At 33.0% G+C, this 15,865-nt stretch overlaps 1 protein-coding gene across 3 annotated transcripts in view; it reads left to right on the top strand.

The window, feature by feature from the left end:
• The window catches only part of LOC129800713 (eukaryotic translation initiation factor 5B), a 151,376-nt gene that overhangs the window by 112,787 nt on the left and 22,724 nt on the right, over positions 1-15,865 (top strand). For 2 of the 3 annotated variants that reach the window (XM_055845310.1, XM_055845312.1), the window contains one exon: positions 15,437-15,778. In XM_055845310.1, coding sequence (XP_055701285.1) covers positions 15,437-15,763 — 327 coding nt within the window. In that variant the 3' untranslated portion in view covers positions 15,764-15,778. Of the gene's footprint in view, positions 1-15,436; positions 15,779-15,865 lie in introns of those variants that run through there. The other variant, XM_055845311.1, reaches the window with a different exon arrangement.

Below are 15,865 nucleotides of genomic sequence, written 5' to 3'. Positions count from 1 at the left end.
TTATCTCATTCATCACGATTAAACTTTTGCAAATTAGTTATTTATTGTTGATATTGAAAAAAATGAATTATCTTCTTCCATCGATTTATCGTCACATCGTGAATTGCAAGAATGCCTTATGACGACTTTTCAGTATCATTGAGAAAATTTATTTTAACTTCTGTTTCATGTCTCTTGCAAGAAAGAGAGAGACTTGACACGGCGACCCAGAAACTCCCAATTTGGCGCCTTTGTCCATTGACAAGAATATTTCAACAAAAAGTTTCTCAAACACCCACGAATTCAGCTCATTGCTTTACTTTTCCAATCGCGCTCTTTTAGCTCTCTACATGGTAATTTTTCATCGGACCAATTAACAAAACTGAGATTTATTGGATTTCTAAGACATTTTCGAAAGAATTGAGTTTCAGTTAGAATTAGTTTCTTGCATTGATTCTTGCAAAGGAGGAAATTTATCTAATATATTGAGAGATTAATCACTGACAGGATTTGATCCAAATAAACAATTGTTGGTTTGAAGAGATTTATTATACATTATTTGTCTGTTAGAAGTATATCTAAATGAAATAATATGCTTTATAGGATAAACGGTTTGAGATACTACTTGGATTTTTAGAAGGACCCCCCCCCCCTTCAATAATAAATTCAAAATCGTTATACATATTTTTTTAAAATTAATTCTACGGAAATGTCAAAAGAAATGCAAATGGAAAGAGTGTCTCCAAATTACTCCCGTTTTCACAATCGTACTGCTCCAATAATCACGCGAATTTGTGTGACCTGCCATGGTCTTTCAGCGCTTCTTTTTTCTCTGACTGTAAAATTATAGTAATTAGAGACCTTTCCATGGGTTTCACAAGTGAATTTCCATTTCAGATTATTATTTATTGCCACTCACAGTGTATCAACTTTAATATGCTGGATATGATAGCCGGAAATTACGACAATTTGGTGTTGAATTTCTTATGTGTGACGCCGACATCATCAAACAAGTGCTTAGATTCTCATCTCTAGATCTCTTTTTTTTTTGTCTTTCTATCCAGAAAAATTATCATATATGCGTTACACTTTTAAAAGTTTTTTTTCCCGGATTATTTCTTGTCCAATTTATCACACGATTGGACTTGTTGTTTCCCATAATTATAGACTTTCTATGCAAGTGATAGTAAAACAAATTACACAAGTTTTTATAAAACAATAAAATATCACATTTTAGGCCTTTAAACACTTAATTTTATTTATTACCGGATTTTACATAATTCATCTAATGAGTAATATTAAAAGTATTTAGCAGGAGGTGTACGTATACACGATAAGGGATTTTTTGTGTTATATTCAGAATGCTCTAAAGACTAGCGCCACAATTTTAATTTAAACGTGCAGTAGAATTATAAATTTCTTTTATTTTGGTAAACTCACGGGAGGCAAACTTTTAGAATGAGCCTATGGAACATCTTACCTGTTTTCTTCCGGTCTGTGTACCTATACGAATATCAAGTTGAGGTCCCTGTGAAAATCCCAAAAAAACCAAAACCCGAAAAAGGACAAAATCATAAATGAGTCGAAATCTCAAATAGCCATAATCCCGAACGCTAAAATCCTGAAAGGACCAAATCTCTAAAAGTCAAAATACCGAAAATTCTAAGGTTACAAATGTCTCGAATTCCGAAGAAAAACAAAGTCCTCAAAAGCCAAAATCCCGAAAGTCAAAATACCTCAAAGTCAAAATTACGAAAAGGCGAAGATCCCGAATAGCTGAAATCTTGAAAAACCTAAGTCCTGAAAGCCAAAATCCTGAAATCCAAAATCCCAAGTTGGTCGAAATCCCGAATAGCTCAAATCCCTAATTGGTCAAAGTCCTGAAAAGCCAAAATCCATTAAAGAATCAAAATTCTTAAAGTCAAACACCCGAATTGGACGAGATCCCAAATAACCCAAATTTTTGATGGGTCAAAATTTTGAACAGCCAAAATCCCGAAAGGCCAAAATCCCAAAAGCCAAAATACCGCAAAGCCAAAATTCCGAAAGGCCAAAATTCCCAATAGACAATATCACGAATAGCCGAAATCTTGAAAAGCCAAAGTTCCGATAGCCAAAATCCTGAAATCCAAAATCTTAAAGCGAAAGTCTTGAAATCCAAAATCCTAAAAGCCAAAATCCTGAATAGCCCAAATCCCTAAATGGGTCAAAATCCTGAAAAGCTAAAATCCCGAAAACCAAAATATCGCAAAGTCGGTCAAAATTCCGAAAAGGCCAAAATGCCGAATAGATAAAATCCCGAATAGTCGAAATCTTGTAAAACCAATGTCCCGAACCGATAGCCAAAATTCCCAAATCCAAAATCCCAAAAGCTCAAATCTCTAATGGGTCAAAATCCTGAAAAGCCAAAATCCTGAAAGAAACAAAATTCTAAAAGCCAAACCCCGAATTGGTCGAAATCCCGAAAATCAAAAATCACGATTAGGTTAAAATCCCCAAAGCCAAAATCCTGAAATTCAAAATCTCAAAAGCCTAAATCTCGAATTTTGTCGAAATGTCAAATAGCCCAAATCTGTAATGGGTGAAAATCCCGAGAAATCAAAATCCCGAAAGCCATAATCCCGCAAATGCTAAAAATCGGATTGGGTCGAAATTCCGAATTACCAAAATCCCGAAATTTTAAGTGTCATAGCTATTTCCACATTTAGACTTCCCCTTGCTGGAGGCAAACGGAATTTTCTGTGTTTTGAAAAATTATTTCATACAATATCCTTTGTATAATTTACTCCCTTATGGATTTTGGCTTTTGTGGTTTTAGCTTTTCGGAATTTTAGCGTATTCTGGATTTTGGCTTTCGGGATTTGGACTTTCAGAATTTTATACGGCACCGACCCAATTCCATCCGTTTTATCCGGGTTGATTACTATTATTATTCATATGAGGATCGTTTAATTCGTACGTTTTCGGTCTTTAAACCTCATTTTAAAAGATTTATTTAGGGTCGAAGGAATACCTGTTCGGCAGGGAACACCTATTGGCAATTTTGTAAAAATATTGAAATTTATTTAATGTATCTCATAAAATTCAAATAATATGAAGTTTTTTCATTAATCTACTTCTTCCTATAAGGAGAGATGTTCAAAGTTCATATTCCAAATGGTACAAAATAGGCTGCTAATAGGTTATGACACAAGTTCTTAAAGTGCCAATAGGTGTTCCTTTGACCCTAATTGGATTTTCAAGGAGGCAAATTTGTTTTAAGAATTGAGACTAGGACCTTTATAGTACACTGACAGTTTTTCGGAGGTTTAACTGTCCACGTCTCCTTTTGTCTTAGGGGATAAGTGCAACACTTAGATGGCAATGACCGCTGATGGGCAGTCGACTTTAATAAACTTTTCTACTACGATAAATGTTGAATCCCAAGTACCATAACCTCTGCAGAGTCTATCGCCAAATCCTTTTGTAGCCTTGTCCTGGGTCGATTGAATATCCGTTGAAGGTCTCATGCTCTCAAGTGCGTCCATATCTCAAAAAATCTCCCTGTTTGAGACACCTTACTCTTAAAATCATTGTATGGTCTTGTCTTCGTATTTCATGGTGCTTCATTTTGGGGAGGAAGAAGAAGATTTTGGCGTCGCTCATGGAGCATAAAAACCACTTTGGGCTTCCTCTTGTTACATCTAATTTGATTTATTACAACCGAAAAATCACATAATTTGTGATTTCCTCCGTGTTTCTAAATTCAACTTGTTTTCTTCATGCTCCAGACTTCTCCAGGAACCAAAAAAAAAGTAACATCTTCGCCACGTTGATTTTGGCCCTTTGATCACAAAGTAGAAAAAAAGTTTTTTTTGTCTTTTTTTTACTTAAATTTTTGCCTTCGAATCTTTAACTCTTTCATGTCTCACCTTTTGGGAAAGAAATGTATTCTGGGAGTTTTGTGTGTGTAAACTGACACCTTCTGAATTAATCCTTAAACAGGAAATATTGAGGTAGTTTCTGGAGCTATTTTTATGATTTCGTGTGGCTTCATTTTTTCAATAAAACTGCTTTTCTCTAATTTTAATTAGGGACAAAAAATACGCTAATACTATGAGAAAAAGCCCCCTTAAATCGACTGTTGGTGCTTTCGGTAAAAACTCTTTGACTACGTTTATATGCGTGAGATTCTAAGATGAAAAATATAGAAGAGATTACAGTTTGAAGTATTAGGTGACGCAACTTCCTTGAATTTATTTTGAACAAATTGAAGTTATTTTTTTATTGTATGTATTTAAAAGGACAAGAATAAAACATCTGTAAATCATTACCTAACTAAAACTTTAACTGTGTGTTAGGCTATAGAGCCTACCTCTTGAAAATTAAGCCACGCCCTCTACGGGGCCTAATGTTAGATAAATTACATTAATACGTTTATTCGTTTGCATTGTTCTCACTTGAGGTTCCCATGTTTTGTCCAGTATTTCCTAAGATTACTCAAAGTAAAGAGAAAATAGAAAAAAATGGAAAATTGTTGGGCCCCGCCCACTAGTGTAGTTCTTTATTTTAATAGAATCCCTAAATAGCTCTTTTTAGTAATAACCTTTTGAAAAGACAAATTTACTCCAAGGCCTTTGTAACCTATTTGAAAATCTGCCAGAAGCCTAAAGTTCAAGTTCACGTACTCGCCGCTTTAGCGCTAGTTATCCTTCTATTTCGAATTTTCGATATTCATGACACTTCAATCATCAACAACAGTGCGTATACATATGCTGTAACAGTGAATTTTTGTTTATAGTGAATGTCAGAATCGTCAGAATAGCAGAACCATTGAACCATCTTCAACTTCAATGAAATAAATGTCCTTTTCATGAACCTATTTAGTTTTGTGCAACTCGTTGATTTAAATTCTTGAACTTCCAACGGGTTTTTAGGTAGGTTCTCTTTGATATACCTTCGAAACAGTCCAGTATTAAACTCATTTAGACAAAGCTCTCAAATCGAAAAGGTTAATAATTCGAATTTTACCAAGGATCGAAAACTGGCAAAAATTCGAAGTGTTTTAATATGAAAAGAAGCGAATTCTCTGGTGAACAACGGAAGAACTGCGACTACATGGTATGAAGGTATTTTACCAGAGCCATATAATTGAATTTAGAATAAAAGCTTAGTACCCGCAAACTATTGGTTCATAATCCATTGAAACTAGTTCAAGTTTGTGCATGATAAAAAGACTTTTCAAATAAATCCATACTTGTTTAAAACGATTGAGAAATATACTCCTGAGAACTTTTTTAAAATGTTACCTTGAAAAAAATCTAACAAGGCATGATTAAAGGCAGGGGTGGAATGATAACTTTTCGACAATATCGAATCGATAGTATCGATAAATCTATATTTGTAAGATTATGTGAACGTCGACTTTTTACGCTTTGTTGGGCCATTCATTGTGACATTTGAAAAAGAATGTGACTGTTGATAAATATCTATATGAGCTACAGGAGATGTAGCTATCGTTTAAATTTTTCATAATCGACAGTCGATAGTATCGAAAATAAGTTATCATATCGGTGCAGTATAAACCAGAACCAGAGAAAGCTCTCAAATCGAGAAAGTTATTACGGAACGTAAGGATTATTTAAAATTTCTATGTTTGTTGGATATATCACAGAATCACTCGTAAGAAAAATTTCTGTGAGAAGCATATTTTCATCCTGTATGGCTTGGGGGCGTGGTCAATTTTTCGTGGGCGGGACTCTGCGGTTTATGCACAAAATTAAATTGATACTAAAGATAATTTACTAGCTTTTCATCATTCCATGACACTCAAAAGGGGCGTGGCCTATTTTTTCTGGGACGTACTTACATTTTCTTTAATTTGAACTTTCTCGTTCGTTATTTTGAAACAAATCCAGTTTCTTGTTAACGTATAAACGTGGCTGTGATTTTTTCTCCGTGGAGCATCGAAAAGTAGCAAAAGAGCATCTTCTGTTAGTGCCTGAGGATGGTGTACCAAAGGAGGAAGAATAAATGAGAACCATGAATTGAGAAGAAAAAAAAAAAAACGAACGGATGGCCAGGTGCAACATCTTTTCATCTCTTCACATTCATTTTTGAATCATCGAATTGCTTCTCTCGCATTTTTTTGTACATGTCGTTGTTTTCATCATTCACCCCTCTTACGTATTCAAAGGCAACCAGAAAACTTCCTCCAATTCGATTAAATTTTCGATCTTTTTTTTTCTCCTTGTACCTTTAGCCAGAATAATGACACGAAATGAAAAATATCAACTCTCTCGGGGAATTGAATATAAAATTTTTTTTTTGGTGTATATCGAACAAATATGCGAACAGGATTGAAGCATAAATTTCTGTTCAGGAAATTGCCCATTTCAAGGCCTGTAAAATGTCACAATGCCCCCTAATTTCTTGTCCAAAATTGCCAATTTTATTTGCATTTTTTGCTGGGTAAATTAAGGGGTTCATGGATAACCTCTCATTTGGACCAGAGCAAAATGCACCTAAATTTGCATGTTGCACAGCCACCAGAAATACTGCTTCATTTTAAATCGCGCATTTCGACCTCATTAACTTTGCTGAGAGTTTCGAGGGTGCAGCTTATTGCATTCGATGGAAAATGCAAGAAGGCTAATTTGGATTGATTTTCTCAGAAGATTGAAATCATTTTGTCAGATTAGCCAATTAATTTCCTTTGTACTATTTTTTGTTATCAATACTTATTATACGAAGTTTGACAAGACGGTGCTATTGGCAGTGAAGCTACGGACTTCCAATGTTAAGACAATGTTTAGACAATTCCAAGACCTTTCCAAAACCGTATAACTCGTCCAAAACGGTTCATAAATAGAAAAGTTATACAAGAATTCTGAGAAAAAAATGAAAAACCATTACTCATTTAAACACAAATATTTGAAGTTATATCTACACCAGGCTTGAGTTAAAATAAAAGCCGAAGTGGATTTGGTGGTGCCCTGTTGGCATTCTTCGAAATGTCACGAAAATTCACGTAGAGAAAATAAAAGGTCTTTTTAATATGAAAATTGCTTAATTCCTTACATTCAAATCATTTTCACAAGAAAATCATTTTTATAATTTAGTTGAATTCAGCTATTTGGGTTAATTGTAAATACTTGTCGATATTACAACAAAAACTTTGGGATGAAATTTTGAGCTGGAAGACTCATATTCTTTTGAGCTGTCTCAAAATTCAGGATAGGTTTGAGGAAAATCCTTTTGTACAACACTATTTTGGTTAATAAGGAATGCAAAAGTACGTATTACAAGAAGGGACACGACCTGCTAATAAGGATAAAATAGAGAAGAAAATATTTTGTCGAATTTTAGAAATTTTTACAACCGCAGCGCCACCAGACGTTTGTTAAGTGAGTTATTTATGTCTCTATCTCTCTCTTATAGTTGAATCACGCGCGATTTAAGAACTTTCAATTTGAAGTGATATTTGTATTTAATTTCTTTGTATTTCTGCAAGATTCACGTAAAAGGGTGTGTAGTGAAGAGCTACCTGTCTTCCGACAAAGATATCAAGAAGACAATTTCTTTTAATGTGAGTTTTTCTTTCTATTTATGTCTTTTTGGCGCAAAAATATTTATCGTGGCACCGTGAATAAGCGGGATTAGTGTTACCATTAGAACTATCAACACAAAATTTCCGAAATTACACGATTTTTAACGAGCTCAGATCTGCTACACTGGAATTAAAAGTCGTTATTTTGAATTTGAAAAATCGTAACGTATAAGTTCAACTGAAAATTGATTTAATGCCCTTCGCTGTTTGATAAAACCTGAAACGAATCTTTTCTCCATCTCCTAAAATTTACCAGAAGTTGATGTATGAATTGCATTTATTATTTTCAATTTAGAAATCCAATTTTGTGGATTTTCCTGTCCTCAACCACACGAGTCTGTTTCACTTTGTAATGGCAGTTCAGTGTAAACATTAAAATCGCAAATTGGGTGCGGTTCATCAATTTGCGCGCCAATTGAATGAATAAAATGTCTCATGACAAGTCATGCAATATTGAAGTGAATGCCAGGAAGTGTTCTCATATGTTGAGGTGTGTATCAGCATATTTGGAGATATATTTTTTTTTCTCTTTCTGAGCATATTTTCATCCCGAAATATTGGCAAAATATTCATGAAATGCAATCTCTAACCACCATAAAAATTTGTTTCTGATTGATTTATATTTATTAACGGTGGAAAAAAATGAATGTTCTTTTTCTTTTAGAACACCTTAATGGTGGTATATTAATAGAATAATGGAAAATTTCGACAAAAGAAGCCATGTGACAAAACATCCGACAAATGAGTTGAATTATTCATTAAAATGAATGATAAGAATTCTCTTGAAAAATATCTTACAAATTCATTATGTTAATCCTAATGGTTTCCTCTCTTTTTTTTCGTCAAATGCTTCAAAATTCACCTGAGATTAGGTAGAGGTTTAAAATTTGAATTGACTTTTTCCTTCTCAATAGTATTGATGCGTAGATTTTAATATTCAAAATACAATAGTTCAATGGTTAAGAAATTTTAATGATTTTCCCTCCACACTCCTCGGCATTTATAATTCTTCTTTTTTTCCTTAGTGATACGTAAATGTTTCGTTTTTATTATCAAATGCATTATCATGCATCTCTCGGTTGAAAGAGAGACTAATAAAAATATTATTGGGGAATCGATATTGTGGCGATTGCGACTCACCGTATCAATGAGGTTGATTCATTTGAAATATCCAATTTTGATTTCAAAAAGTCTGTGAATGTCTTAAGGCCTCTACACATTTCGACCAATTTCGTCAAAAATTGCATTTTTGACAGAATTTTGACATTTTCACCCACATCAGTGCAGACAATTTCGTTCAAAAAAGCAATTTTTAACGAAAATTGCACCCAATGTGTAGAGGCCTTTAGGTATTCTGCCAGAAGCATTTCGAATTTCGAAAATTGATTGAATAATTTCGGAGAACGTGTCCGACCAAAAAAGTAATGGATTGAATCTCAGCTAAAATGTCTAACAATCGTTTATTTATTCAAATTTTGAAGATGATTTTTTTTTATAAAAAATAAATGTTAACATGTAGAGTAAAGCAGTGACATTCTTACTTCTTGATAATTCCGTAAGGTGATTGAAGTACTTTTCGAAATTCGAAGCGATGTAGTGTCAAAATATGTCGTTCTTCACTTATTTTATCAAGAAAAAAATAAATAAAACAACGAAACTTACTTTTTCTGTCCCATTATTAAATCAATTCATAGTCACTGATCACTGAGTAACTCTTATTCCACCTTTTTAATATGTTTCGAAAAATTTTCTTCACCTTTTGCGAAAATTTTAGTATAAGAAATCAAAATAACGTAAGAATTTTCGAACATTAATGACATTTTGTACAAATAGAGTTACATTTATACCGTTTAGCTGGAGTAAACGGTAAATGGATAAAAGGTAAATGGAAATCTATTTTCTCAAAATGTCGTTAATGTTCGAAAAATTGAAATTCATTTTCGAATTCTCGTACTAATTTTTCGAAAAAGGTGGGGAAAATTCATGAACACACTAAAAAGCTCCCAAAACAGTGATTAAGTAATTATGTAGTGATTAAATAATGGGACAGGAGTGGTGTCGTTCGAACAGGATACACTTCAGCCACCTTGCGAAATTATCAAAAACTAAGAATGTTTCTTTTTTAAACTCTACTGGCTTATAGTAGGATTATTGAGAATGAATTTGAACATCGAAAAAGATAAAGAATAAAGTATATCTTATCCAAGTGTTTAGCCGGCAGTTCTCAAAGAGAAAAAACACCCAAAGATCGATTTCGAAAACCAAAGAAAACGAATTTTTACTTCACGTTTCGTCCGCGTGGTGCCTGAGGTATTTACTGTTCGAATTTCGAAGGGTCTCAACTGTCAATATATTTGTCAGATTTTGTTTTAAGAAAATATCAATGCATATATCAATGCAAAATATCATAATTTTCCTGTCCTATTACAATTCCTCTCTATCATTCAGAGATATCTTAACAGTTTCTTAGTGTAGTAATTTAAGCATTGTTACAATCTTTTGTGAAGATTTAAAAAATCGAAATTAAGTTTGAATAGAGCGACATTTATCTTTTAGCCAAGATACTTCTGAGGATTAAAACTCTGGCTATTAATGTATTCTACAATTTATTAAAAACATATTCGGATATTGACAAGAGAAGTTAATATATTTCGATAGCCAAAATAATTGTAGTATTTGTAAGTATAGTTTTCATGGCGTTCAAGTATATGGTTTCAATTTTCAATTAAATTCATTAAAATGTCATTCAAAATCTAAATATACAAGGAATTTATAGAAGATACTTCTATATTATAAGCATATTTCGGAGATTAATGAGTAAATTCGAAAATTAATTCGAACACTCAAGCAATGACATAAGATATACCAAAGGTGACTATTATGATAGAGTGTCAGGGGTACATATTCTTTTAAGTCAAGAAAATTCTTATTTTTTTTAAATTAGGAATGCTTTGACTATTTTTCTTTAAGGATATTTTCTTCCTGAAAAGTCACATCTATCTAATACATCTAAAAAAAAGTTTACCTCTATTATTCTCTTGAAAATTTAAATATCGAGTTGTATCTATTAATCTGATAATTAATTTGACGAATTTTAGCATAATTTTTCTATTTCCAATTATGATTTGAATATAGAATATCATCCGAATAGCCTCTATAATTCCGAATATTGACAGAGAATCCCAATCCTAATGGAAGTTTCGATAATTTTAATAATTATTCACTCCCTGGATCATATGATTTCCTATGTGAATTTCGAATTGTCTCGAGTAGTGGTACCAGTGTCAATTTTGTTCCATGAATTTCTAAGTTCAAAATTTGGTTAAACTTCTTCGAAATTACACGGTGTTCGAATGGAATGAAATTCATCTTTTAACTGAGATCCTTTTATGTACAACAAAACCCTAACTGCGTTTATACTGTAACAACATGTAGTTCAAATTTGACTTTTCCAATGTGACATTTGTTGTCGAATTTGACAGGCACTTCATGTATTTGCATAATGAATTTTTCATCAAATTTTTGGGCAGTGAAGGAATTTTGACGGAAGATTCTATAATGTTGTGTAGCTTTCGTAGATGTTCTGGAAATCGTCATACGAACATTCTTATAGTTTATGTCAAATTTCCGTGGAAAATTCCAGTTGAATATGAGAATTTTTCATGAGAAATCCAAAGGATTTCTTATGTGCAGCATAAGTCGAAATGGTTCTGGAATTGTTCTGCCTTAGAAATAATCAATTCTATTAAAAGCCCTATGCAATTCCTACGGAAAATTCGCATATTCCACTGGAATTTTCCATAGAAATTTCATAGAACTTTCAATAGAATTCATTTTTTCGGTCATTTTTAGGTCTTTATCTTAACAGAATGTTATTCTAGGGCCGAACGAAAAGTTCCAGAACTAATTTCCAGAACTATTTCAACTGATGGTGTACATCAGAAATCCTATGGAATTTCCACAGAAAATTCGGGTATTCCACTGGAATTTTCCATAGAAATTCCATAGGACTTTTAGTAGAATTTATTTTTTCGGTCATTTCTAGCCCATTACCCTGGCAAAATGTATTCTAAGGCCGAAAGAACAATTCCAGAACCATTTCAATTGATGCTGCACATAAACAAGCAAAAGTATATTTTCCTTGAGATTCTTGGCAAGGAATGTATGTGTGATTTGGAAGGAAATTCAATGGGAAATGATCTAAATATTGAAACAATTGCTCTGCCACATTCGTGATATTGTGGGAGGGTGAAAGAGGCACATAACAGTGTTCGGAATGACAAATAATGTCTCTATGTTTCATGCGCGCGTTGGATTGTGAGAAAAAGAAAATGTGAGCTCTATGTGTTGGCTTAAATGGCAAAAAGGAATGAATGAATCGTCCGAAATGTTGAATGAGAAGATTCAATACAGTATGAATGGGAATTATAGTAGCAGATGTACGTTTTTTTTTATATATTCAACTTCTTCATCTTAAGCACAAATATTCAATTGTATTGGGGAGTTGTTTGCGTGCCTTGAGAAACATCGCAAGTTCTCTTATTTTGAATTACATGAGACAATTAAGTATTTTCAATCATGTCGCGAGAATCGATGGGGGAACAAATGGATTCAAGGTTGATATGGTTTGAATAGAACGCTCTGTTATATGAGAATTTATATTTCAACACGCGTTGTGTGCCATTCATGTTCGATTGGAAGAGCTTTTCGGGTGGTTTTTTTTTGGTGCAAGAAGAAGGAGAAAAAAATAAATAAAACTCCATTGATATAGAATATTTCTGATGACCTACATTGAAATGAAATGGAGTGTGTAGAATATTTTTATTGGCACTTTTATTGGCCAAGATATGTATCCTTTTACTCCTCAACGAAGACACACTCCTCATCAAAGTCTTTTGTTGTTCTTCCTAACGAGGCCACACTACAATGTCATTTACGACTCTGAAATGATGCAAAGTGGTTTAATGTTGGAAGATCGTAAAATGGGAATCTTAGCCATTTTAATAGATTTATTTTTATCTGACTGTTTTTACTTTGATAGCTCACAGACAGGAATTTTAAACTGCATAATAACATTTTTTTTCCTCTTTTTAAATGATTTTATTTTTTTTTTCAAAACTTAAATTGAAGCTTTTGCACTAAAAGTTTATTGAGCATTGAGTATTTATTAAGAGGCTACTAGTGACACTGCATTCATTATAATATTTTATATGTGACGTTTAAGGTTTATTCTTCGATAATAAAGTATAAAAATAAACTCAGTTAGATATTTAAATGTTTAAAGAAATAAAAACACTTTAAAGTTTGTTATAGGAGTATTCTAAAAATTCTCCTGAATTCTGAGTTGAAGCTTCAAGACTTTTATACACTCTTTCATTGAAAAAAAGAGGGTGCGATTAACTTTTTTCCCTCATAACTTTAACACTTTGTAGGTGTAAAAATATATCAACATTTTTTAACGTTAAATTTACACCTTTTTAAGGGTACAATTAAAATGAAAAAGGGTAACTTTAACCCCTAATACACCTAAAAAGGGTAATATTTACACTGATTTTGGGTCAATACTGTAGGGTAAAATTAACACTTCCGGAATGTTATTTTTGAACTTTTTCGTATTTAGGTTTAAATATTTTTTCTCTTAAGCTTTTTTGACGTACGCTGTGCATATTCGTCAATGCGTCGATTTAGCAAGATTCCACGGCTTTTTCTCGTTATTTGCTAATCTTGAACTACCAACCATGCTACTCTACAATATTGTGGATATGTAAGAATGTGCATGTTTTCTGGGTGCAAAAAAGCGCGACTCCCGCGACTCCTGCTTTAGTGGCGACTCATTGAAGTTGCATATGGTGAATGTTTCTTTTTATTTCAGGCAAAATTGGCTTTTTAAGAAGCTGTAAATAGAGTGAAAGCCTTATTTCTTTTCATTAAATCCACTAAAGTGCAGATTAGATCTATTTGGTATCATTTAACAGTAATTTCGAGAAGAATTTACGAATAGATGTGAACAGGTTTATTCCATCTTTAAGCCAAAAATTATACCTCCGAAATTGGGGGTCTAATTTTTGGCTTAAACGTTAATCCACTGTTTACATTTATTCTATTTCTCGTTCAAACATAAGAAAACGGTGGATCATCCTCGAATTATCTTTATACTTCGATTCAACATTCAGCTGTAAATATTTAACTTAATTTTTTGATTGTATAATAAAAGCAATTATATACATAAATAAAAGTTTCGACCAATACTGTAATTTTTCCTGATGATGGCGCTCCATGTTGGAGTTAGAAATAGTATTGCCCGATGCAATATGTTCAGATAACGCCATACAACGTTTAGTGATATGAACTTAAAGGTAAATGGGGCAAATGTAATGCCGGCTTCAGACTGGAGGTTTAGCCCAGTTCCCGAAGGTCTCAAAAATCTAAATAACAAGTAATTTTATTGATTTTTCAAAATCTATTGGATCATTTGCCCTTGATATACAATTCTAAACAACAATTTCCTAAAAAATTGTGCCTGATAAGGAATTACAGGCGTTAAGCCAAATAGCTAAGCTTTAGGTCTGAAGCCCGTATAACACATTTCGGCATTCGGCATACAAATTTTTTAAACAAATTGTATTTTTTTAATGTCTACTTTATAATGAGCTTTTCTTAGAACCTTCTAAATAGTTTATCGTCTCTGTTTTCTCTAAAATCATTTTATCTGCTCAAAGCTGAAACTCCAAGAGAGAGTAGTTTTCACAATCCATTGTTTTTCAACTCTTCACCATCCTGGACGCCAAATGGTAAGAGATATTGACTTGTGGTCCTCGGTAACCCCCCATTTAAAATGAAAAAAAAATATAGAGATACGTGCAGGTAATATTTCGGCCATCTTGATTCTCATAGGGCCTTGCCCTTTCGGTATAATGCCTAACTCTTTTACACATCATTTCGTTCGTCGATGCGAAATTTCTTTAGTAGTTTTTTATTGCATTGTATACAGAAAAATTAAAAGTGTACCTTTTCACCATTGAATTTTTCATCGATCGACCATGTTTTCCAATGAAAAATTCAATGAGGTAATTGCTGTTTATTTGTTTTGTTTAACATTAATGTCATATTTCTGGCTAATTTTAGTTAAATGAAGTGCTAATCTTTATTGTTAACGGTACGTGAAGTTTTCAAAAGAAATAATTACCTATTTCGTGAACAAAATAGGTTTTTCTCAAGTGTCTGCAAATGCTTCAATAGGAAACCCTGGAAATATGATTTGTTTTGGAGAGATTTTGGAGAGAAGACCAGGAATGAGAACAAATCCTGCACTCAAGAGCAACTCAACAAGGTTTTGGAAGCCTTTCGTCGCGGTTTCAGTTGCACTGTTTGTCTCCAATTAGAAACATTCCCTTGTTTCCATTTGGATTAATATGTTTCCAATAGAAGTATTTTACGCTCGCGTATTTTTCTTGTATTTAAGAAGTTTTCAAATTATATCTAAAGAATTAGCTAAAAAAAAGGGAGCGTTTTTAGCAAAAATATGCTGAAAACTCAGCATTTTTTAGCTAACTGTGTTCGCTGGGAGGTCCGCTTTTTTCTTTCCGTGTCTTTTAATCAGACATAATTTCCGTTCTAATTATCCGAATTTTATCATCGTTGGCGCAAATGAAAGGTCTTTTTAAATATACTACAAATTTTCAGGACATTATAAATTCATGCGACAGCCGTTAGAGCCACTCAAAGCGGGAATTAGATTTTGAACATTTTGTTATACAATGAATGCACTACTCGTAAAAACTTCGTGATTGCAATGATATCGCACTTTTGCTGACGAAATGGCACATCTGCCAATTTCTCAATGAATTTTTCTCTCTCTATTTTTTGCAGTTTGTCGAATTGGGCATTGTGACGTCCATTGAATACAATCACAAGCAGATCGAATCGGCGCGAAAAGGACAGGAAGTTTGTATAAAAATCGAACCAATTCCAGGAGATTCACCCAAAATGTTCGGACGACACTTTGATGAGACTGATATGCTTGTTAGTAAGGTAAGTTCACTCATATTTCATCCATTGATCTTTATACTACTTCTTTTTTTTTACACACTGAGCGTGTTTGATCAACATAAAAAACTTTTCAAGTCCTTCTCCTTCTCTGAATTTGCAAAGAAAAAAAGACATGATATATTGCACAATTGGCGTAATGTGTGTTAATAATAAAATGTGCGAATTTGATCGCCATGAAAATTTATATAAATAAATTTCACGTCACGAGACTGCGTTTTGAGGATGAGTGCATTTTCGCAAAACCAAAAA

The sequence above is a fragment of the Phlebotomus papatasi genome, chromosome 2 (genome assembly GCF_024763615.1).
Source record: "Phlebotomus papatasi isolate M1 chromosome 2, Ppap_2.1, whole genome shotgun sequence".
In the NCBI taxonomy this organism is placed as follows: domain Eukaryota; kingdom Metazoa; phylum Arthropoda; class Insecta; order Diptera; family Psychodidae; genus Phlebotomus; species Phlebotomus papatasi.
Note: the sequence above shows the minus strand (reverse complement) of the source record. Positions and strands in the feature narration are given on the sequence as shown.